At 58.4% G+C, this 23,204-nt stretch overlaps 6 protein-coding genes across 6 annotated transcripts; 4 read left to right on the top strand and 2 right to left on the bottom strand.

The window, feature by feature from the left end:
* Window positions 1-95: 95 nt before the first annotated feature.
* BJ171DRAFT_482966 (uncharacterized protein) lies at window positions 96-6,046 on the bottom strand (the record flags this gene model as incomplete). Its single annotated transcript, XM_053108962.1, has 5 exons — window positions 96-894; window positions 1,044-2,546; window positions 2,585-3,062; window positions 3,115-5,304; window positions 5,473-6,046. Coding segments are annotated over 5 exons (5,544 nt in total), but the record flags the coding sequence as incomplete, so codon positions are not given.
* A 1,748-nt stretch (window positions 6,047-7,794) lies between these two features.
* BJ171DRAFT_546304 (uncharacterized protein) lies at window positions 7,795-9,971 on the top strand. Its single transcript, XM_053113022.1, has one exon. It carries the CDS (start codon window positions 8,133-8,135, stop codon window positions 9,861-9,863), a length of 1,731 nt encoding a protein of 576 aa, XP_052961511.1. The 5' UTR covers window positions 7,795-8,132; the 3' UTR covers window positions 9,864-9,971.
* Window positions 9,972-10,222: 251 nt separating this feature from the next.
* Window positions 10,223-13,667, top strand: BJ171DRAFT_546302 (uncharacterized protein). The gene is made up of 2 exons (XM_053113021.1): window positions 10,223-10,246; window positions 10,280-13,667. Exon 2 carries the CDS (start codon window positions 10,483-10,485, stop codon window positions 13,588-13,590), a length of 3,108 nt encoding a protein of 1,035 aa, XP_052961510.1. The 5' UTR covers window positions 10,223-10,246; window positions 10,280-10,482; the 3' UTR covers window positions 13,591-13,667.
* BJ171DRAFT_469113 (uncharacterized protein) lies at window positions 13,668-15,631 on the bottom strand. The gene is made up of 2 exons (XM_053108569.1): window positions 14,933-15,631; window positions 13,668-14,593 (listed from the first exon to the last, which is right to left on the bottom strand). Exons 1-2 carry the CDS (start codon window positions 15,614-15,616, stop codon window positions 14,129-14,131), a joined length of 1,149 nt encoding a protein of 382 aa, XP_052961509.1. The 5' UTR covers window positions 15,617-15,631; the 3' UTR covers window positions 13,668-14,128.
* A 3,028-nt stretch (window positions 15,632-18,659) lies between these two features.
* Window positions 18,660-19,154, top strand: BJ171DRAFT_435053 (kinase-like domain-containing protein; the record flags this gene model as incomplete). Its single annotated transcript, XM_053107944.1, has 1 exon — window positions 18,660-19,154. The coding sequence occupies one exon, from the start codon at window positions 18,660-18,662 to the stop codon at window positions 19,152-19,154; it is 495 nt and encodes a 164-aa protein (XP_052961508.1).
* A 1,671-nt stretch (window positions 19,155-20,825) lies between these two features.
* BJ171DRAFT_435056 (uncharacterized protein) lies at window positions 20,826-21,506 on the top strand (the record flags this gene model as incomplete). Its single annotated transcript, XM_053107945.1, has 1 exon — window positions 20,826-21,506. One exon carries the CDS (start codon window positions 20,826-20,828, stop codon window positions 21,504-21,506), a length of 681 nt encoding a protein of 226 aa, XP_052961507.1.
* Window positions 21,507-23,204: the final 1,698 nt, after the last annotated feature.

Below are 23,204 nucleotides of genomic sequence, written 5' to 3'. Positions count from 1 at the left end.
CGTGGTCCTGAGCAAAGCGGGTCTCATGGATCTTGAGCTGGAGCGAGAGGGAGTGCCGGCGACAGCACGACCACAGCCCCGCTGTCGCGGCATACTTTCCAGATACTCTTCATGCACTGGATGGTGTCATGGGTCGTCTGGACGCGCCTGTGGAAGGGCAGATGGACAATGCCGATGCAAAACACCGAGCTTGCTGAAAGGGTCCGGTGCAAGTACTTGCGGACCTCAGACAGAAGCGCCCTGAGGACATAGACCCTCAGAGTCTCCCTGGCGTGGGCGCTCCAGTAGAGGATCATCATCGGCACGATGACCCGCGTTTTACCGAGGCCCATGTTGAGCTGGGAGATCGACCCGGGGTTCTCGATCAAATGCTTTGCCATTTGATACTGCTCTCGGCGGATCTGAATGCCTTGCTCGACCTCAAAGGCCAGCCACATCCGATTGCAGTCCTTGATGGGGTGCTGGATATATATCAGCTCCTGTCCAAGGTGGGATCGGTCGCAAACGAGCAGTCGATTGAGCTTGTCTTCGAGGACACTGAGCTTCATGCCGAAAACGATCCAGGACTGGAGCAGGTCGACCGACTCGGGTGTGAGGGTTGGGGCAAGGCGCTCCAGCGTGACCCTGTCGAACGAAGCCCGCACCAGATCCGCCAATGTCGCCGCCGGGATCCAATTGACGGCCTTGCACAGCTCCAAAACTACGGATCCGTGGCAGACCCGATGGGTGGTGTGGGACCACACCAAGGCTTCGACATCCTCGCGGCGTTTGGTGACCTGGGGGAGCAGTGTACTGGCAATAAACTCCCTGAGGAGCTCATCGGCCTCGGCTCGGGCAACGACATCGCGGCGCGACATGTACCTCGTCCAGCTGGTCTCCAGCTCCGAGAGAATCCTGTTTCAATCGAGTTGGTGCCAATGAGCGTCCAAAGGATAGATTTCGTTGGCACGTTGACACGGGCGCTCTTGGACGTAGCTGGCCAGAATCGAGGCGATGTACTCAAAGTACATTCGGTCCTGGTCATCCGGAGAGCGGTCGATGACTCGGTCGCGGCCGGCGTCAGATGCCGAGGCTCATCGAGGAGATCAAACCCAAATTCAGTCAGGGTCAGGGCCCTCCTCATGGTGTTGTATACACGGGCCGAGCGCACCTGGTGTTCGTATGCCGTCTGGGCTTCCTGGACCTGGGCAAAGGTTCTCCCAATGATCTCATAGTAGCCCGCGGGTCGATCATCGTGATCGATGGAGGATTTGGACGCATACTTTTGATAAAGCATGCTGACCCTGCTCGAGACAACGAGCAAGTGGTCGCACAGCAGAACCAAGAAGGGCCAGGGTCTGGCAACGTCGACGATCGACTGGATCATGGCGACTTCGCTTCGGGTCAGGGGGTTGTTGGTAATGCATCCACGCAGCAGCCTCGCTGCATATTCTGCCCCAGTCATATGGATCCTCGGCTCGGGCAGGGCAGTTCCCGCGGCCGCAAAGATGGCTGCGAGTTGAATGCGGGAATTGATGGTGCTGGCCTGCAACAACCCAAATCGATGGTGCTCATCAAAGTCTGTGCAATTGATGGTGCCCAAGCTTTTGTCCACGACTTGGATGCGGACCACATCGCCTTCGATGCACACAGCGCCGAGGGGAACGATCCACTTGTACCGAGGCCCCACGCCATACTTGGCCATGCGCTCGAGCACCAGGTACTGCTGGAAGCTCGGGATCAGATCGCCAAACTGCTGCTGCTCGGCAAGCTTGTAGCCCTTGTATGCGTCCGATACCAGTACATCGTCACGCAGCGTGAAGGAGACTCCGGGACGCGGCATGATGATGCGAATCGTCTGGTGGTCAGGCGATATGTGACCATGGATGAACTTGGGGTCTTCAAACTTGGCCAAGGTGTGCAACACATTCGCAGGGGGGCTGATAAGCCTATCGAAGGCTGTATGAAGCTCCAGGAGCTCGGCGAGCGGCTTTGCCTTGTCGTGTCTTGGAACAACGAAGCAACCCTCTGGCTTGGCCAGGAAGCTCACATTTCTGTCCTCAAAGGGAACGCCTCTGGCCAGAACAGAGTCGGACTCTCGATGGCGCCAGAAGCTGTGGCCTGAGAGCATGCGAACCGGCAGCGTGGTTGTCCATGACCTTGACGCTGAGGGGTCGATGAGCTGAAGGACCTGGTCGGCGGGAGGAGCATTGATGGCCGCACGCCGGGCGATCCATTCGGCCGACCCATTGGCTTCAACCGCAGGCCCTTCGCAGCATCGATCCGGCTTGATTTCGTAAATTGCAACCCCCGTATGCATGAGCTCGAACGCATAGAAGCGTCCGTGGACGGTACGAACAGAGCGATAGACTTGGCCGGTTGCATCGACACCGACCTCAAAGTCGCGGTTGCCAAAGGAGCGCCTGTAGAGGTCGTCGTTGAGAACGGCCTTGGGAAGTCGCCCGGGTGGATTGCCGTTGAGGACAACGCGGCCGGTGAAGATATTGACGGCGTAGTGGTCCCTCTGGTGGGCCGCCTCAAAGCAAGCGACGCTGTCCGGGACAGCCCTCCAGTCGAGATCATCGGGGCATTCTCAAAAACGGACTGGACGGCATAGGTCAAGGCTTCGTTGCGCCTTGCATTGACCAGGTCACTGATGGCGAGCAGTCGGCGGCTGATAGCCTCTCGACACTGCGTCTTGAGCTTGCGGATTGCCGCGGCGTTTTCAACCTTGGCGTTCTCCACAAAGATGGAGCAGTAATACAGCCGGACGACCCACCGGCAGTAGTTCTTGATATCCACCGAGGCGATCCGGCCAAGGACCGAGCACAAGATCGCATAGCAGAGCATCAAGCTCTCTCTGCCCTGGTGTTCGTTCAGCACAGCCAGCGAAGTCGAGGTCTCTGACTCGAACATGTCTTTGGCTTGGTTGGCCCAGTCGCCGGCAATGGAACCAAACTGCCGACACAGGTCGCAGAAGGCATCGTCAAAGTTGGACAGATATGCCGATATCTCACCCAGGATCAAGATCTTCTGGTGGTCCCGGGGCTTCTCGGCAATCTCCTCGACATAGTCGGCCAAGACTTGGCGAAATCCGCCCAGGCCCTGGTTATCGACGAGATCGCGGCGCCACACCATTTCGGGGGGCAATGTGGTTGGAGAGCTCGCCGACCTGGTAGATCGTCTGACGAATGAGCCTTTGGGCGGCCTCGTTGTCCAAGGGCATGACTCGGTCCGACAGGGCCAAGAACAGCTTGCGGAATTGCTGGTGCGGGTACGACCGCAAGCCTCCCATCGCAAGGAACGAGCGCTTCTCCAAGGATACGGGACGCTTGTGAAGCTCGGCGACCGCATAGTTTCCGCGCGCGCATTCCTTCTGAGCATTCGGGTCAGCAGGGTAGCTGATCATCCAGCTGAAGCAGGACATGTCTCGGCCAATACCATCAATGAATCCCATTGTGATGCTGTGTCTGGAAAGGCCAAAGGGGTTGCCGTTGCGCCACATGAGAACCGTCTCTTGCTCAGGGAACCACGAGCACTGGCCTGGGGAGTGAATCGAGTCGACCGAGGCCGGACCGACTTTCTTGGGAGGTTGGATAGTCGAAGTTGCAGCATAGACGACGCGCGGCAGACCCGGGAGATGGGCGGCCCGATTGGAGCGAGAGTTGGTGTGGTATGTCCAACTTGTATGATCGCTCAATTTGCACTCCATCTCAACCAAGTTCCTGTTATCTCCAGAGATCTGGCTATTTTCTGGGCGCAAGGTATTTTGAGCAATGAACCCGGCTTCGGCAAGTCTCACGAGATACCTGGGCATCAAATAGTTGAATATGATCGGCAAGGCCAGATCCTCGCGAGAAGGGAACGGGTTGATGACCGACCTGGGGGTCTTGAGGGTCTCGTTCAAGTCGCTGCGTAGCCGCGAGAGATTGCCACTCAAGCTCGAGATGCGGTTGTCGTCGCTGTGGGTTCTCATGCCGTAGGGTATCTCCTCGGCCTCGGCCAGCCGACTGGAGGTGGAGGTGATCTTCTCGCGGATGCGGTTGGCCTCGTTTACCTTTTTCCGGACCTCTTCATAGTGCTGGGCAGCACGCTGGCTGGCCTGGTCGCACTCGTGCTTCCAAAAGGCCTGGATCTCATTCGAGGTGCGAGAAAACTCGACGGCAAAGGCGTTGTTGTTCGCCTGGTCGTCTCGATGGCGGGTCGAAAAGACCCGTCGCTCCGGGATGTCGTGACTTCGCAGGTACTCCGTCACCAGGGCGAGGGCTTCGAGGGCGTGGTCTTGGTCCAGAACCAGCACACGCAGGTCGTGGTAGTCGATCGCCACTCCATAGCCAGACAGCAGCGGACAGATCTGGAGCCCGGCCTTGTGGAACATTGCAAATGCAATCCAGGTCACCAGCACTCGGAGACTCCTCTGGCGCGGCAACAGGAGGTGGGCAAAGTCGGCCAAGGCGCTGCGCTGGGCATAGAGAGCTTGGTACTCCTCCATGAGGGACCGGAGCGCCTCTCCTTCTTCCTCGATCCACTCGTCTGGGACGACAGGCTCTTTAAGGAGCCTCGCTTGGGCCATCATGAAGTGCTCAATGTGAGCCATGATGTAGGAAATGGAGGTGCCGCTGCCCTTGACTCGTTGGATCCAACTGAGCACATTTCTGAACATGCGTCGGAGGTCGGCCCCGGGCATGTAAAAGGGAGTAATGACCTCGATCTCCTCAAGGGCACGCTTTCGAACGGCCTGGGCGATGGCGGCATGGTCGGCGGCCCTGGGATCAGCGTCGTCGTCGGCGACGGCGCGCGTGATGGTTTGAAAGTTCCGGAGCTCCGGCTGCTTGGTGATGGACACGAGAGACTGAACATCGAATTTGTAGCGTGCTTCGAGAGTCTTTCCAAACGAGTCCATTACGGCATCGAGTCTGCCGCGCATGGCCGACACACGGTCGACTCCGGGCTTGATATCGAGCCCGAGCTGCTGATAATCAAAGAGAGTCTCGGCAACTCGCTCGAGGGCATGGAAGATACGGTCGACGCTGCTGCGAAGCGCTCCGGTTTCGGGACGGCCCTCGATTGCGCCGATCTCTTGGTCGATATCGTGGATATGAATATGGAAAAAGACGCGCTGTGCCAAGATTACGTTTTTAACGATGTTGATGCAGGCAACATACACCAACGGGAAAGCTGTCTCGCGACTTGGGCGGTGATCTGGGGTCTTGCCAATGTCCGTGGTTCCGCCTTGGTAGGTCGGTTCGTTGTCGGAGATTTTACCTTCCTTCACGATCGCGATCTTGATGGCAAGATGAACCACGGAGGGAGAGAAGCGAGGGACTGGCATGGGCAAATGCGCGGGAGAGGTTTGTCAGCAGCCGGAGACGAGTGGGCAGGAGGGTGTGGAGATGCGAGCTCAGTCAGCAATCATGAGTTGGGGCAGTCTGCAGGAGGCGCTGGTACATGCAATGGTGATGGGGCCATGTGCATCCCACGCAATTTGCTTACTTTTGCTCAGATGCTTGCCCAACTCCGATTGAGAACTGTGAGCGTTGCTAAGCAACGTATCGACTTGACTCAACAAGTTGGTGACGATTCCGGCCGGCACCAGGCCGCAGGACATGAGACTGAATGTACCTGCTGCAGCTTCGGAGAGGGAACGGGCAGCACTACCACCGGTCGAGCTCTCAAGGGTCCATCCGTCGAGGCTGACGAGCGTCAACAGGACGACGACGCCGTCACGACGCTCCCGGATGAGGAAGCACCCGTAGTTTGGATACCATTTGATGACACGCTTGTCGGCTTTACTGTCTCCGTCACAGTTCAAGGAAGCGAGCAGGAGCTTGATGGCATCGGCCTCTTTGCTGGAGAACGTATAAAAGCTCGTTTCGGGCCGCTCCTCGTGCTGATGCTCCGGCAGACGGTTGTGGCAAAAGTCACTGAGCTTTGCGAGCCAGGCGACTATGGCCTGCTCACCTTGCTGCGGATCGGGTAGAAGAGCAGGCTGGATTGGGTTGGACTGCATGATGACAGTCGTAGGTGAGGCCGACGTAGTGGAAGCGGGCTCGGTCGAGACTGGCATATTGACGGGTGCTGTGAACCAGTGCGACGCAGTAGTGAGTGTGCCATTCGGCTGTGACTGGGAGCAGGTCAAACAGTCCATCAAAGCACATGTCAAGATTGCTGGGCAACCGTCACTTACGAATGATGGCAGGCAGGGGAAAAGGGGATCGAGAATAATACTCTGTGTGACGGTGGGGGAGTGTGTCTCTGAGAGCGGGCGGCAAATAGGACAGAATGCAGTTCAGCGCTTGGGAGGCGGCAAGGTCTTGTGGCGAGCGACTGGAGACGGGTCTTGGAGGGGAAGGCGTTGAGGATGATACAGGTCACTTCGAGTTGGTCGATATCGAGGAAGACTTCAAGGGGAGCGGTTTTGCTGATCTCTGGGAAGCGATTTGGCGTCTTGGTTCTTGGCTCTTGGCTCTTGGTACTTGGCTCGTGGCTCTTGGTCGCTGCTGGTGGCGATGGGGAGGCTCTCTGGTGAGGGCAGGCTATTTATGCCCGGTGGCTCTGACGGAGAAAGGACTGAAAACGAGCAAATTTGTGGTCGTGGAGCAGATGATGGCGTGATCGAAGAGTTGCCCGCACCATAGGATACCAGCGGACGGACTGGGGGTGGCGAGAACGGGAACGGCCAGACGGGACTGAGCTTGACACTGGTCGCCTCGCGGGAGGGGATTGACTCTCGGATGAGACTGGCGACAGCGGCCTCTGGGGTGGGGGGGAGGGAAGAGAAAGACGAGATGGGGTCGCCGGATACCCAAGCACTGAGGGAAGATCGATGCATGATCAAAGCGCAGTGGGTGGCGTGAGGACGAAACGAACCACGAAACGAACCACGAGACAGGCGACGAGACGGGCGACGAGACGGGCAACGAGACGGGCGACGAGACGAGCGACGAGACGGGCAACGAGACGGGCAACGAGACGAGCGACGAGACGGGCGACGAGACGAGCGACGAGACGGACACAACCTGACAAATTTTCGCCGCCGGGATCCAGAAGTTTGGATGCCAGCCGAGACAAGTCATGACAAGCCGAGACGGGCCGAGCCGGGCCGAGCGACAGCCAGGAGCATGGCTTGGAACGATAAGATATCGCAGAAGGGGATGTGGAGACTTGGGGACATGGTCATGAGCACGCCGCGAGAACAGAGCGCGCGTATGGGCTTGGGCAGCCTCGACGATTTGGAGCAAGCGGGAACGGAATATGGATCGAGAGGGATTGTAATTCGGAGAGATGGTGGGGAGTGAGAATCGAGAGATTGGAGGCGATGCACTTGATACCCAGCGCGGGTTGGGGCTAAGCCGATGGGTGGACACTGAACCGATGGAGAGCAGTGGAGGACGGACGAACATTGTATCGATCGGAGAGCAGTGGAGGACGGGTGAACATTGTATCGATCAGATAGAAGTACACATGCTGTGCATCGGCGAGGGGGGTCGTTACGGCGGGTTTTGTCGATTTTGTGGGTACTGTAGCCTAGCACGAGCAGCCATGCTGGCTAACGACTGAGTTAACGCCTGAGTTAACGACTGAGTTAACGACCGAGTTAACGCCTGCATTGGCGACTGTATTTGCACACATGAACAACATGCAACATGAACAGCATGCAACATGAACAGCATGCAACATGAACAGCATGCAATGTGAACAACATGCGATCGCTCGTAACGACATCGCGAGTCTGCGAATGTCAAGATCGACAGCCATCCGGGTCGGTCGCTGCGCCAGTCCCGTCCCGCCATGTTGCTTTCCGTCGCGGTCGCACATGAGCGACATGGCATTCGGCTCCCCCACCGCCCGCTCGTCCGGCTGCCCTGGCCGACCATCGGGCTGCGTCTCCATCGACCATCGGCTGCATTCGGCTGCTTTGGTTGTCAAAGCTCGACAGTCTGCGTCCACCTCAGTGCCTCGTCCATTTGAACTCCATTTGACATCCATTTGCCCTCCACTTGACACCTCCTCGGCCTCCGTCCATCGCATTTCGCACCCCACTCTCCGCCCCCATTTGACATCCATCTGACACTCATCCGACATCCATCCGACATCCACCGCCGCCGGCGATACCTTCATTTGCTCTACTTCCCTCTGCTGTCCTCTGGCCCATGGCTGCTCGCATTGGCTGCAGCGGGCGTTGTCCCCAGTCCCGTTGCGTCTGCACCGACGACGGCTCCTCCCTCGAGTCGCTCTTCTTGGTGGTCGACCTTAGTATCGACTACCTGGGCCCTGTCGAGTGGACCAAGCTCGGCGCTCTCTCGAGCAAGTCCCGCCGGGTTCTCTCGGCCCCCATGTACTGGAGAATCATCTTCCGCAACTACTTTGGCCTCTCGGTTGTTCCGTCGCTGGAGGACCCGCCATCTCGTCCAGAGCAATCTCTCCGCTCGCAACAACCCCTCCACCGGCCTGCCCAGCAATGTCTTCACCGGATTGTCGTCGGTGCCGATGCCTTTCTCAACCGCTTGGGCAGCGTCCCATACCCTTGCGAGTCGCACCTCTGGAGGGCTGTGTCCAGGAGCCCAGTGCTCCTCGCCCAGGTCAAGACCATGTGCATGGCCCACGAGCCGCTGCTCTTCCGTCGCTGGCCTCACTCCCATCTCCTCGGCAGCGAGCGACCCCGCCGTCTCTACGAATGGGAGCGCCATGGGACTCTGCCGGACTCGGTGGGCCTGTATGAGATGGCGAGCTATGGCCTCTACGGCTGCCAGCTCGTCGAAGTGCCAGAGACCATATGTTTCTGGAACCCAACGAAGCTCATCATCTCCTCCAAATGCCTCAAGCGCCTGCCCCTGTCGATGGGCTGCATGCTGACGACGCTGGAGCAGCTTGCTGTGTGCTTTGCCCCCTTTACCCACCTTCCTGAATCCTTTGCAGTGAGGACCTCGCTGCCGGTGTTGCAGTCCGCCAGCCCCGGATGCGACAGATCCGCTCGTGAATCCGCCGGCGATCCAAATGAGCCTACGGTCGAAGCAAACGACCTGGCTGTGGTGGAGCATCCGTTGCCAGAGCATTCCTTGCCGAATCGTCTCGTTGCGACACTCCATTCCCCGCCTCCGAGTGTCGGCTCGCTGGATCCGCCCTTGAAGCTGCTCGATCTCGCCGGCAGCTCCCTCCTCGAGTCGATCGACCCCATCGCCGGCCTCGGACGCTTGACCCAGCTCAGTCTCTCTGGCTGCAAATCGCTCAGTTCAATCACAGCCCTTGTGAAGCTGTCGGCCCTCACCAGCCTCAACCTAGAAGGATGCTGCCAACTCACCTCGTTGGCTCCGCTGTCGGGTCTGCAGGCCCTTGCCGACCTGACGCTGACGGGATGTGTGGGCCTGGAGAGCATCGATCCGCTCGCAGGCTTGATCCGGCTCGAAAACCTGTTTCTGAACGACTGCATCGCCCTCCGATCGATCGACCCCATCGTGGCACTTCCGCGACTGGCGATACTCTCGATTTCGGGCTGCTCGGCACTCGAGCCCAGCAGCAAAATGGGTAGCATGGTATCGCTGAGGGAGCTGGATGTGCATCTCTGGAACCGCCTGGACAATGTCGAATGGGTCACGGGCCTGAAGAACCTCGGGCGGCTCAACCTGGTCAGCAGCTCGCGACTGCGGTCCCTGGCGCCGCTGGAACATGCGACCAGCCTGCAGGTCGTTTTGCTGGGCGGATGCTGCCTGCTTGACTCGCTGGAGCCGCTCGGTCGACTGCCGGCTCTGCGGCTCGTGGTTCTGTGCCCGGAACATCAGATCCAGAACCAGAGCGGCTGCATCGAGCAGCTGTCGGCGATGCGAGACGAGGCGGACAGGGCGGCGATCCGGTATATGTGCTATGCACACTGCCATTGCGGCTAGCGCCCGAATGACATGGCTGTGCTGTGGATCGTGCGTTGCAGATCACCGGTTGCGGCTGCCAGTTGTGGCTGTCGGTTGTGGCTGTCGGTTGTGTATCATAAGTTGTGTTGTCGATTTGTGTCTAATTACCCTTGACTTTGTTGGCCATCGAGTGTCTGTCGCATGAAATAGAGCCTGCGCGATGCACTTGGCTGCCTTCGCTCGTCATGACTGACTCATAGCCAACAGACCCAGCGTGCGGGCACACACGTGTTGTCCCGGTGGGCGCGGCTGCGCAGCCGGCCTGTGGCATTTGTGCGCTCCGCCGTCCGGCCGCGCCGATGACAACACGGCGCTTCGACTCCTGTCTGCCCGAAGCCTGTTCATCACCATCTGCTCACCATCTGCTCACCATCTGCTCACCATCTGTTCATCACCATCTGTTCATCACCATCTGTTCATCATCTGCTCCGGAGCACCACCGCTGCCGCCGCGACTGTAGCCGGCACACGCTCATCGCAACGGACCATCCCAAGACTCACCAGCTCCAACCCGTCGCATCCTGGCTCAACCCATCAATCCCGTCTGCCCAGCGATCAGCCTGCCGTAGAGGAACCGTCCAGACGCTCTACTGGACACCATGGGCGCCGCACACCCGGTCCTGCTTCTGTTTTACCTCATCATTGACTGGCTTGGCCCCGTCGAGTGGACCAAACTCTGCTCGCTCTCGCGGCGCCACCGAGCATTGCTGGACGACCCGCTCTTCTGGAAGATCCTCTTCCGCAACCATCTGTCTCTTGCACCAAGTCTGCTCCTGGACGGCCACCGAGACATCTGCATTGCCGTCGACGCCTTCCTGTTCCGCCGACGCGCTCAGCCGCACGACTGTGAGCAACCTCTCTGGCAGTCCATCCACCAGCACCCCGAGCTCTCGGATGCCCTTCGACGACTCTGCCAGCATCACGCTCGTGGGCTCTTTCGCCGATGGACCCGGGCACGACAATATGCCCACGTTACCGGAGTGCCCGTCTGGAACTGGTCGCTTGAAGAGACGCTGCCGGACTCGATCGGAACGGCTGCCCTGGAGGACAGCAAGCTCAACCGCCTCGCAAGGCGGTGTCGGATCCTGCCTCAAACCGCCTGTTTCTGGCGGCCCGAAGAGCTTGATATCGAGGCCAGTGAGCTCGCGGAGCTGCCGGCGGCGATGGGGTGCTGGGCCGGCTCCCTGAGGACTCTCAGGATTGCGTCGTCTCGGCTGGCGGCCCTGCCCAGCTCGTTCTTTGCCGCATTCAATCGCACACCGCACTCTTCCTACGGCTCGGCGGCCTCAGCTGAAGCACGCAATCCGAGAACAGCCATCGACACCCCCTTGTCGGTCGGGACCGCCACATCGTCCGCAACTCCCGCATCAACAACAGCCGACCCATCGAGTCGACTGTTGCCTCCCAATGCAGCCATGCTGTCCAAGTCGAATCCAGGCGCCAACTGCCACGCCTCCAACATGCCCCCTGGTTGTCCCCTGCAAGTCCTTGTGCTGTCGTGCTGCTCCTCTCTCAACAACATCGCTGCCTTGGACGGCCTCGCTCGCCTGCAAGTCATCGACCTGTCTCGCTGCATCTCCATGACGCACTGCGGTCCGCTGAAGAACCTCGAGCAGCTCCGCTCCTTGTCGCTGGTGGAGTGCATCTCGCTCACCAGCCTGTCGCTCAGCAATCTTCCGCGGCTCCAAACCTTAAACATGCGTGGCTGCCGCGCACTAGAGTCAGTCGACTCGCTCGATGGCCTCGTCTCTCTCACCGACCTCGACTGCTCCGGATGCGGCGTATTGCGGACAGTGGGCTCCCTCAGCGCCCTTGAAGCACTCGTCCAAGTCGACTTTTCGGATTGCCGATCGCTGCTGTGGGTTGGTGGCCTCGACCGACTGGTTCGGCTGGCAGCCTTGAGGCTCGGCGGCTGCGCCCGACTGCCCTTCATCGGGTCCCTCGAGCGCATGACCAACATGACCCACCTGAATCTCTCGGGGTGTGTGTCGCTGGAGGCAGTGGGCCCGCTGGACGGTCTCCTGCAACTCCGGCGGCTCGAGGCTCGCGGATGCACAACGCTTGGATCGCTGGGGTCGCTCGCGCAGCTGTCGCTCCTGAAGAAGCTCGATCTCGCCGGCTGCACAAGCCTGCGCTCCATCGACTGTCTGGGCGACTTGCCGTGTCTGCGGGAACTGGACATGTCTGGATGCAAATCTCTCAGGTCACTGCGACTGCCACGGCTTCCTCTCGCTGTCGAGGAGCTTGTTATGACTGGCTGTGAGTCGCTGTCCGATATTCGGACGATCAATCGCCAGCTGCCGCGGCTCGAACGCCTCGATCTTTCCGGATGCTGGTCCCTCGAGTCGATCGGCACTCTCGAGGGCTTGGATCGGCTGCAGAGCTTGGATCTGTCGGGGTGCTGGCGCCTCAAGCACATTGGATCGCTCGAGTCGTCGACGCGACTGACCAGCATCAACTGCCACGGATGCGCCTTGCTGCAAGGACTCGGGCCGCTCCCTGCACTGGCAACGCTCGAGATGCTGGATCTGTGGGGCTGCAGATCTTTGTCCTGGGCAGAATCCGAGGTGCCGACCCAGCCAATGGCAAGACGGTTTAGGATGACTAGAGCAAGCACCGCCACATCGCATGGGGCCTGCCTGGAGACACTCGCACTCGGCCGATCCGATGATGTTGCTGGCGACAACACACACGGGCTGCAGATGGACGAATTAGCCATGGATACGCACAGTCTATGGGCAACAGCAAATCCCCAGGATATTGCACAATCAGCTCCGCACTGCGACTTCCCTAGGCCCGGGTTACCCTCGTCAGCAAAGGAAACGTTGTCGCCGCAACTCTTCCAGCCATGTCATCTCCCAGCAGTCGATGCACTGGCTGCTTCGCTTGGCAGCCTGCGCAAGCTGGATCTGACCGACTGTCGCTATGCTGTCCGTCTTGACTCCATCCTCGCCCTCTCCGAGCTTGAGGAGCTGGCGGTGTCGTTCTGCCCTGGCCTCCGCTCGCTCGAGCCGTTTGCCCGGCTTGCACGGATCAAATATCTGTCCGTCACCAAGTGTGATTCTCTCGACTCGCTCCGTGGTCTCCGACAGTTGACAGCCCTCGAATCACTTGTTGCAAGACAGAATGCTCAATTGCGTCTGCCACACGACAGCCATCTGCTTGGGCCCCCAATGCTCCGGTGCCTAGACCTGGGCCAATGTGGGCAGCTGACGACCACAGCGTCGCTTGCGAGGCTGTTTGCACTGGAGATCTTGGACCTGTCTGGTTGCCAGGCTCTCGACACACTTGCCGGGCTTGAAGAGCTGCCGGGCTTGCGAGTGCTGGATATCTCGCGGTGCCCTTCGCTCACATCGACCAGTTCGCTCGCTGGGATCGCGAGCATCGAAGTTCTGTCGATGGCACGGAGCTCTGCCGCGGCACTCTCTTCTGCGCGACTGCTTGCTGCCCAGCTGTCGCAGCTCTCGGTCCTGGACCTCAGCCCAACAGACCTGCGCCTCGATCTGGACTTGGAGACCCAAGAACTGATGCAGATTCGAGCGCAGCGCAACTTGCCGGCCATGAGCGTGAGTTGGCTGCTCGATCTGCCTCCGCGGGCGGTGGACATGACCGAGCCGATGGCAAAGGCGGCCAGCAATCAGAGTCCGTCGGGGATCTTCGCACCGACCGCGGATCGAGGACAGGCCCTGGGCAGCTGTGCAAGCTGAAACTCATCAAACACGATATCGGCCCAAGCGGCGCCTAATAAGACCTGTGAATACACTGATCCATTCTCATAACGAACGTATCGGGCAGCGATGCACAGCCTATACAATACTTCATCGATCCCGAGTGTGTCGAACGAGCTCAAGGAGAAACAGGGATTTGCTGATGTTGTGGCCGAGACCGCGCAGGCATCCTCCCAGCTCACCCTGCTCGAGACATCGCATGTGTTTTCGATTCAGCGAGACTTGCGACGACCGGAGAGCCATGCGTTGCCGACCGAAGGGATCGGACGCAACGCTCCAAGAAGGAGAGCTTGACGATAAACAAGAATCGCCGTTCAGTTGTGATTGTTGAACATGCATATATGTGCACCACAACGCAAGCGAAACCCCGTCCATGGATCCCCTGAGCCACCAAACAGACGAAACATGAAGCTTTGAATGATCATGGTTTCATTGCCATTTCCGCTGGATCAACCTGATGCGCCAGTGTCAGAGTTGATCCAAACGGAGCTGTGTATTGATACAGGCCGATGGTGGGTCAAAGCCACACGCCGAGATGCTTGAGTGTGTTGAGGGCCTGGTGGTCTTTCTGCTGGGCAGCCTTGCGGTACCAGAAGACGGCGGTGTCAATGTCCGCGGCAACACCTCGTCCGGTCTGGTAGCAGTCCCCGAGGCAGCACTGGCCCTGCCGATTGTTCTGCTCAGCCGACTTGCGGTACCACTCAAATGCTTTGGCATGGTCGACGGCGACACCATATCCCCAGCGATAGCACGTCCCAACCATGGTCTGTGCATACGAGCTGTCTTGATCGGCCGACTGGCTGAACCACTTGAATGCCTTTGACTCGTTCGACGAGATTCCCTCGCCAAAGTAGTGGCATCTGCCGATCCAAAACTGGCTATCGCTGTGACCTTCAGCGGCGAGTTGCTCGAATATGCCAGCTGCGCTGCTCTGGTCCCTCGCGACTCCGAAGCCGTTGAACAGACACACCGCCATCAGATGCTTGCAGAGCCAGTCTCGATCGGATCCGAGCTGGCACAGATCGAAGAACTTGCGTGCCGCCGCGGTTGTGGATGATATGGGAGACCACACGGACAGACAGTTGCTCTCCCAGAGGAGAAAGTCGTCTGACATGTTGTCGCGGATGAGCTTGACGCCCTTCTGCTTGTTGCGCATGGTGCCTCGGCCAAGGTAGTGCATCCACCCGAGCATGTGGGTGGCGATGAGTTTGAGGACCGGGTCGGTGGACTGGGTGCTCACTTCCTGCCAGTGGTGGAAGGCATCGGCGTCGCTCTGTTCGACACCATGGCCGATGAACGAGAACCAGGCTCGGAGGAACACGATATGGAGTCGACCATCCTCGCTGCCCTGGTCGGCGGCCTTGGAATACCATTCGATGGCTGAGTCAAAGCCTTGATCGACACCTTCGCCTCCCTCGAAGCAGCGACCGAGTCCGACTTGAGCTCGCGGATATCCTTGGATGGCTGCCTGGCGATACAGCTCGGCAGCCCTGGCATGGTCCTGGTCGACTCCGAGACATTGGTAATAGCATTCGGCCAGATGGAACTGGGCCATGGGGTGGTTGTTGTCTGCGGCCGTTTGCAGGAGAGTGGTGATTTGCTGGTGGATGGTGTCCCAGTCGGGAGAGTCATCGGTCTGTCGTCGGGAGACTTTGCTTTGGAGGATCCGGGCGAGGAGATACGAGGCAGCAGCATTGCCTTGATCTGCTTGAATATCGAGCCAGATTCGGTCGGCCGTCTGTTGACCCTCGCAGTGAAGTGAGATGGCAATCTCGTCGCTCGGCGTGAGGCCGATCCGCAACTGTCCATCTGGATTGAGGAGCTCCATACTCTGACACCAGTTGTGGAAGCGAGGCAGCTTGGAGCTCAGGAGAGGCCGGGCCCGCTTGCACACTCGGAGGAGAGTCTTGATGGCGGCGTGGTCGAGTGCGAGCTGGAAGCTGTCGTTGAAGCAGATGATGGTGAAGATGTCTGGGTCGTGGCTGTCGATGGCAAGGCGAGCCATATCGGCTGTGGGATGGACACTGGCAGCCATGGGGGCAATGTGGAGGAGTGGGATGCGATGAGAGTGGCAATGGAGCTGCAGTGGAGTGGCAAGGGAGGCGTCCAGAGCAACCAGATGTGATGAGAGATGTGATGAGAGGAGACGGAACAAAACAATGAGAGACAACACCAACAAACCAAGAACCAGGCTGGATCCATGGATCAAGTGCTTGTCGTGTTCATCATTCCCACCATCGACCACTCTGTCGCTTCCATCCGCCTGATCCAGCAAGCATCCATCCCTTCCCAGCGCATGTCGGCACTTCCATCCTCCGTCGCATGACCGGCATCATGCATGGACCTGGTCGCGGTCCGACTGATAGCCACGAACGAGTCAGATAGTTCATTTTCCCGTTATCGTGGCATCTTCCAACTCTATGATTGTGGAACGCAGATGGATTGTGACAGAATGGAATGGTCGCTCTGCCTGCCCTCGTCGTTGAGGATTTGCGGACCTAATCGACGCCTCGATCACGGCTTGACCGACTGGGTCAGCGCTGGACGGAAATATAGGCGGATGGCACGCAATCGTTGAGGGATTGACAGAAGCTGCCCGACTCGATTGGCAGAGGCAGTGCGACTCGATCGTGAATCAACGCTGTCCACAGTTGGTACAGGGGAGCAGATCCGATCCAACATAACTTGACCTCCACGCCTGCAAGGCCACTGGATGGCTGACTGACTGCTGATTGACTGCTGATTGAATGCTGATTGGCTGCTGATTGATTGCCACTGGATCGCTGATTGATTGCCATTCGTGATCGCATGACGATATCGGGGAGGCAGATACTCATTGTTTGTCTGGTTGCTGGCGAGAGGCGTGGGATCGAGATGCCGCCCAGCCTTCATCGAGAGCAGACAAGTGCAGTTATGCTCGCTTGTGCATCCGCTCTCGGGACAAGCTCGCGTTCCAAAACAAGTGCGATACTGTCTGCTTGACGAACGAGCGGTGATGAGCGAGCAGCGAGCAGCAAGCAGCAACAAATAAGCAGCACTGGCCCTGTTCCGCCCCACCGGGACCCCGATGATTGTGGCTGCGTCTCATGTGCGGCTGAATGGCCTCGACTCGGAGTGGTGTCGTTGTCTTTGGGCTTAAGCATTGTATTCCAGAATCGCCATCTCACTCAATATCCAGAATCACCGCCTCACTCAGTATCCAGAATCGCCTTCTCACTGAATATCCTTGGCCCTCACTCTGTTGTCGCCACAGCCCTTACAAAACTTGTGGCCCATGTCGCCACCACAAACATAAACTACACCACCGCAGCCACTGTGTCTGCCAAGCTTCTGCGCTTGGCGGGACTGGCAGCCGGAAACAGGGCAAGAAACCATTCTGGACAGACAAGTATAACAGCGGGATGGCAACGACAAGCGGGGGTCAAAAGCAGCCAGAGTCGGCGGGAGAGGGAGAGGAGAGGGAGAGGGAGAGGGAGAGGGAGAGGGAGAGGGAGAGGGAGAGGGAGAGGGAGAGGACAGCGACTTGGAAATCGTTGAATGCGACGGAGAGGCAGAGACCGGACAAGCGTGGGCACTTGGATGTGACACTTGGATGCGGTGCTTGGAAGTGGTGCTTGGAAGTGGTGCTTGGATGTGGTGCTTGGATGTGGTGCTTGGATGTGGTGCTTGGATGTGGTGTTTGGACTGTGCTGAGCGATGGCCGAGGAGACTTTGGTCTGTTCAAACTTGGAGGCAAACCTCAGGGCGGACTCGAGAGTGGGCTGTGGTGTCTCGGCCGGAGAGACCAGCAAAGTGTGCCTTATATACCTCAGATATCCAAGCCACACGATGATCAAAGTAATCACAACCGCTGCGCTGTCGAGGATATTGCACTGCGCAGAACACTCCAGAACACACATCCAATCGGAGTGGCCGACCGAGTCTGGCATACTTTGTGTGGGCACGCAGGGTATCTGTGGCTGCGGCGGAAAGCCAGATATGGGGCGCTGCCGGGTTGAAGATCGCATTGGAGAAGGAGGGGTATCAAGTCGCCGCCTCCAATCAGGGGTCGGGTGGCCGTTTGTGCCACCGTGTGGCGCTGTCGAATCAAGGGCCGCTCGCTCCATCTCCTCCTGCGGCCGCACTGTTCACAGACCTGTCCCTTCAACTTCCATGGACTTGTGTGTCTCTGCTGTTGCTGCAGCTTTGGCGGCTGCGACATGCGCATCGCCGGCATGGCGCCGTCCTCCCTCCGCCGGTGTCGTTGCCAGAAACAAACTGGCAAGGAGCCATCCACAGCATCCTCACGCATCCGCCGCGCTCGATCGGAGCGTGGCTGCGCAGCGGACATATCACGTGCCGCCATCATGCCCAAGCCACACGCCAAGCAACAAAATGCGCCTCCGATTCCCGCCGTTTTCCTGATACCCTTTCCCTGGAATCACTCCCCTGACATCCGTCCCTCCGAATCCGCTTCCCTGGAATCCGTCCCTCGGCATCGTATCCCTGGAGCTCGTTTCCTGCACTCTCCGAAATCCCACTCTTCCAGAACATCCAGCTTGACCTCCCTCTGGCCAGGTCCATCGCCCGTGGGCCACCAGCTCCTGTCATTTCAATCCCTTGGCCCCTTGGCGCCGCTCTCTCGCTACCAGCTCGTCCGCTTCTTCCTCTGACCGATGTTTGATTCTCCTATCGGGCTTGGTCGTCCCGAGCCCAAGCTCATCGATTTCACTGCTGTCGGAGACTGGTCGTCCAGCCCCTTGGCCCGCAGTCGTTCGTGTGAGGTTTTCACTGCCTCGTATCGCAATGAAACCGTCATTGTCAAGCGACCCCTCAATCTCGGTAGCCCAGCCGGTACAGATGCTCTCAGAGAGGCTCTTGCTGCTTGGGGCGGAGTCGATCATCCCCATGTCCGTCCACTCCTCGGCTTCTACAATGCTGCCGATTGTCCCATCTTGGTGTTGCCGTATCTCCCAAATGGTACACTCAAGCATCACATCTCGGACCCAAGTAAGCCCCGTTCGATCGAAGACAAGCTCGAGCTGATGGGCCAAGTGGCTTCCGGAATGATGAAACTGCACGAATGCAGGATCGTCCACGGCGACCTCCGATCGGCGTGCGTTCTTCTCGACAACACCAACAAGGCTGTCATTGCAGACTCTATCTTTGCTCGAGTCCGGCACTCCTTGGCCGCCGCCACCACTGGCCATGAGCCTTACGAACCCTCGTCGGATGAAATCAGCTTCCTAGCACCTGAAATCCTCGACGATGAGCTTCCTGCAGACATCAGCACAATGGCCGATGCCTTCGCCTTTGGAACCATGTTCTATGAAATCCTCAACGACGGCAAGGAAACATGGGTCACGGCCGATGGATCGCCCATGCACCCCGCCGCCATTCGGCGCTGTGTCTGCAACGGCAGCCGGCCCAAACGTCCCGAGGGTATCCCGGACCCAATCTGGGCATTGATTGAGTCTTGCTGGCACCAGGACCCAACCGAGCGCCCCAGCTTCACAAACATTCATTCGGCGATTGTGGGCTACATAGGTAAAGTACGCCGTTGACAAAGGACGGCCGTCTTCGACACACTGCTCCTCTATGCACCCTTGCCTCCAACAAGAGACTCGATCATCTCACCATGGCATCGGTGTTTCTCCCTTTCAGATGATGCTGCCCGCAAACAAACAAGTGGAAGGATGACTACCGGCCTCGCCATCGGGGTTGCGGCTGTCGCTTCGGCTCTATTGGTCCCCATGTCAGCTCCCTTCATTATCTCGGCCTTGGGATTTGGGGCCGAAGGTGTCGTTGCTGGGTCGATGGCCGCGATCATTCATTCATGGATCGGCAATGTCGCAGCCGGAAGCATGTTCGCCCTGCTCCAGTCTGCCGGTGTCATTGGGTTTTCCGTGACTGCGAATGCTCTTATGGCCATCACCGGTGCTGCAACTGCGGGCAGCATCTCCGCTGCCATTGCCTCGAGCATCTCCTCGAGCACAGGCGGCAAGTCGGTGGCTGAGTGCATCGTCGACAAAGGGCCGTGGCTCGTCAAGGAGGACCAAATCACGGACTGGTCTCCGGAACCCATCGGCGACCTCGAATTCGGCCAAGTGTATGCAGCAACGTACAATGAGTCTCGGGTCATGGTCGTGCGGTTTGCGAGGACGCTTACTCCTAACGAAACCGCCGAGCTTCATCTCGAAATCGCACGCTGGCACGGATTCGATCACCCCAACATCCTCTCACTCCTTGGGGCCTGCGACACGGCAAATAGGCCCTTCATGATATATCCGCTCATGGCCAACGGCAGCCTCAAGAAATACATCTCCGATCCCGAGCATCCTCGCTCGCTCGAGGAGAAACTCAAGCTCCTGAACCAAGTGGCCTCAGGGATGTTTTTCCTCCATGTCATCGGCCTCGTCCACGGCAATCTCAAGGCTGATTCGGTTCTGATCGACGACCGTCGGTGCGCCGTCGTCACAGACTTTGGCATGCTTCGAAGGCTCTGTCCCTGGGGCTCGTCAGTCCGCATCGTTCCCGGGAGAAGCGCCGCGATTCCATGCGAATACGCTGCACCCGAAATGCTCGATGTCCGAGACCCCAGAGGATCGACCCAAAAGACCGATGTCTACGCCTTTGGCTTTATGCTCTACGAGGTCATGTGCGATGGAAAATCTGCCTGGACCGCAGCCGATAGCTCGCCCATGCATCCCGTCTCTATTCGGCACCACGCCTTCAGTGGTAGCCGCCCTCAGCGGCCCTCGGGTATCCCCGACCCAATCTGGCAATTGATTGGACGCTGTTGGCACCAGGACCCATCCCAGAGACCAAAGTTTCTTGAAATCATCAAGACTCTGGAGTTGGCCTTGCACGCAGACCAACCAGCGCTGTCCTCGGCACCCCAGGTCTCAAGCACACCCCATGCCGATGGTCTCTCGCGCTTCACGCTCCAATGTGCCGAGAGGGGCGATCCCGACGCCTGCTACAGCGTCGCCACGATTCTGTCAAAGGACAAGCCGTCGCACGACCCCGTTTGGAACCAGGTCACCAGCTATCTTCAACTGAGCGCCATCGGCGGAAACACAAAGGCCTGCAATCAGCTCTCCTGGCTGTACCTCATCGGAGTTGGCCTTCAGCAGGATGACACCGAGGCCTTCGATCGCTGGCGCCATGTGCAAGTCAGCCCCTGCACCAACGATCCGACTCTTCCGCCGATCGCCACCTTTATGCTCGGCTGGATGACCTTCCTCGGCCGCGGCACCCCCCGAGACCGACAAAAGGGAGCAGAATTGATTCGCCAGAGCAAAGCCAAGGACTTTGAATTTGGCGAGAGCTCTCTCGATGCACAGAAGCTCGTCGCATCCCTCAGTCCGGCAGCCTGTGAGCTCTTCAAGTGGTGCAAATTCGGCTCGGACTACGATTGGCTGTGTCAGCACCTGATGGCCATCTGTCTTCTCGGCGGTTTCGGAGTCGCCAAGGATCAAATCCGCGCTGTGGGTATTCTGCACGAACTTGCGGACGAAGGCCGGGAGATCAGCGAGTACTGGCTTGGACAGTGCCACAAGAATGGCTGGGGAGTCGTCAAGAACGCCCAGCGAGCCGAAATATGGTATCGCCGCGCCGCACAGCACGGGAATGCATGCGCCCAGTTCAAGCTTGGGGAGAGTCTGTATTCCGGGGACGGCGGAGCGAAGAACCTGCCCGAGGCTGCCGAGTGGTTCACCAAGGCTGCGATTCAGGGCAACTCCGATGCCCAGTGGAATCTTGGCTATTGCTACGAAAACGGGCTGGGAGTCGACCAGAACTCCACGGCCTGCATGACCTGGTACCGCCGAGCCGCCGAGCAGGGCCATATCAAAGCTTCCACGCGCATTGGGCTCCAAACAAGCTTGAGCTTCGCGTGGTTCGGTCAGCGATAGTCGTGCCTGAACAGCCTGCCCTGCGAGGTGGGTATGTCTTTATGTAACCACCAACCGGTGCACGAATAAAAGGCGTCAACGACAAGATCAAGTGGATTGTTAAATACAAGACACTGCTCAATCGCCCGGCCAATGCGGCACATCTTGTAATGAATGCAACAGACGACGGAGGCGCCGATGTCCTCGGCGACATATCGACCATTTCAGCTGCTGTGTTCAGTTCCGAATCCGATGAATCGACAAGCGGTGCTGCAGGCTCCCCACGGCGGGCCTCTGAAACACCTCAATCGACGACTGATCACAAGGCGTCACAGACTCAATCAGGAGCTAGCTCCGAAGGAGGCCCATACTTCTCAACAAGACGAGCTTTGAATGCAGTCAGACTCGGTAATGTCTCCTTTCCCTTGCCGACGCTGGTGTTCTATAACTCAATAAAGCTGTTCACGACTTCCTCTGTGGCGTTGAGACTAGAAAGTAACTCCAGCACCCGAATGACAACAGTTGAGAGGTCTGGGGAGGGATTGGAGTATCAGAAAGGTGAATATGGATCGGGATCTCAGATTGGGACCTTGGGATCTCCAGCTTGGGATCTCCAGCTTGGGATCTCGCAGCCTGGGATCTCGCAGAGATTGCCTCACATACCTTCACTCTTTTGTCGGATGGGGGGACGATGCTGTCGATCATCTGCTGCATCAACGGTATTGCGTGAGTAGGTTGTGGGCGCTGCATTCCGTTGGTATACAGTATCGGATTAGAAGCAGAAATGTGGCTTGTTTGCAGTCGTCGCGTATCATACCCATGCATTACAGACGCCATTTTTTCTTTCTTTATTGTGCACTGGTTTCAACTGCAGTACACGAGCCATCAGGGCCACCGCGGCCCGACATCTCGTTTCTGGGGACATATCATTGTGGGCAGGCTATCGGGGGTGTCTACAATGCATTATTCAGTTTCGCCGGGAGGTTAATTCGTCTGTCTGGCACTCTCCCTTTGGTGGCTTGACGAGCTGCTTTGGGCCGAGGTCCTTCAGAACCTTGCGCCGTTAGTCCAATCTTGGTCGGGTGGTGGTAATCCGCCGTCGTCAGGGAAGCAGAGACTCTTGTCATCTGCCTTTGGGGATGTTCACCATGGAGTCCCGAGATTCGAACCCAGGCCGTCGCGACTTGTGTCACAACGGTGGTATCGCCGTTGACCATTTGGCCGAACCGACCATATGAGCTTATCGGTGTAGTTGGGCTCTATTGGTATCATTGTCGTGGTTGAGGTAGTTGGGGTATTGTGTGGTTGGTGGGGTCGTCCGGGTAATTGGGGTAGTTGGGGTCGTTGGGGTGATTCGTGGGAATTGGGAGTATTTGGGGTGGTCGGGTATTTGGGGTGTCCGGGTGTGTCCGGGGGAGAGTGTGTATGTCGGTGGATGTGGGCGATGAGGCTGCTTCTATGTTGCTCGGTGAGTTTTGGTATGGCTTGTTCATCGGGTGCGCAGGGTGGTGGATTACGTTTCTGGTGTTTCGTTGGTTAACTGGTGTATCTGGAGTATAAGGACTATCCGGGGTCTTCGTTGTGGTTGGGTGATATGGGTGAGCCCGGCGTGGTATGGATGGGTCGGGCGGTGACGGTGAGTTGGGTGATGTCGGTGAGAATGCTGGTTTGCAGGTCGTTTCGGTTGGTCGTTTGCGTCTTGGGGCCACCCAGCGCAAA

Source organism: Polychytrium aggregatum, assembly GCF_025602895.1.
Source record: "Polychytrium aggregatum strain JEL109 chromosome Unknown BJ171scaffold_186, whole genome shotgun sequence".
Lineage (NCBI taxonomy): Eukaryota > Fungi > Chytridiomycota > Chytridiomycetes > Polychytriales > Polychytrium > Polychytrium aggregatum.
The sequence above is the reverse complement of the archived record's forward strand: the minus strand, read 5'-3'. Positions and strand labels throughout refer to the sequence as shown.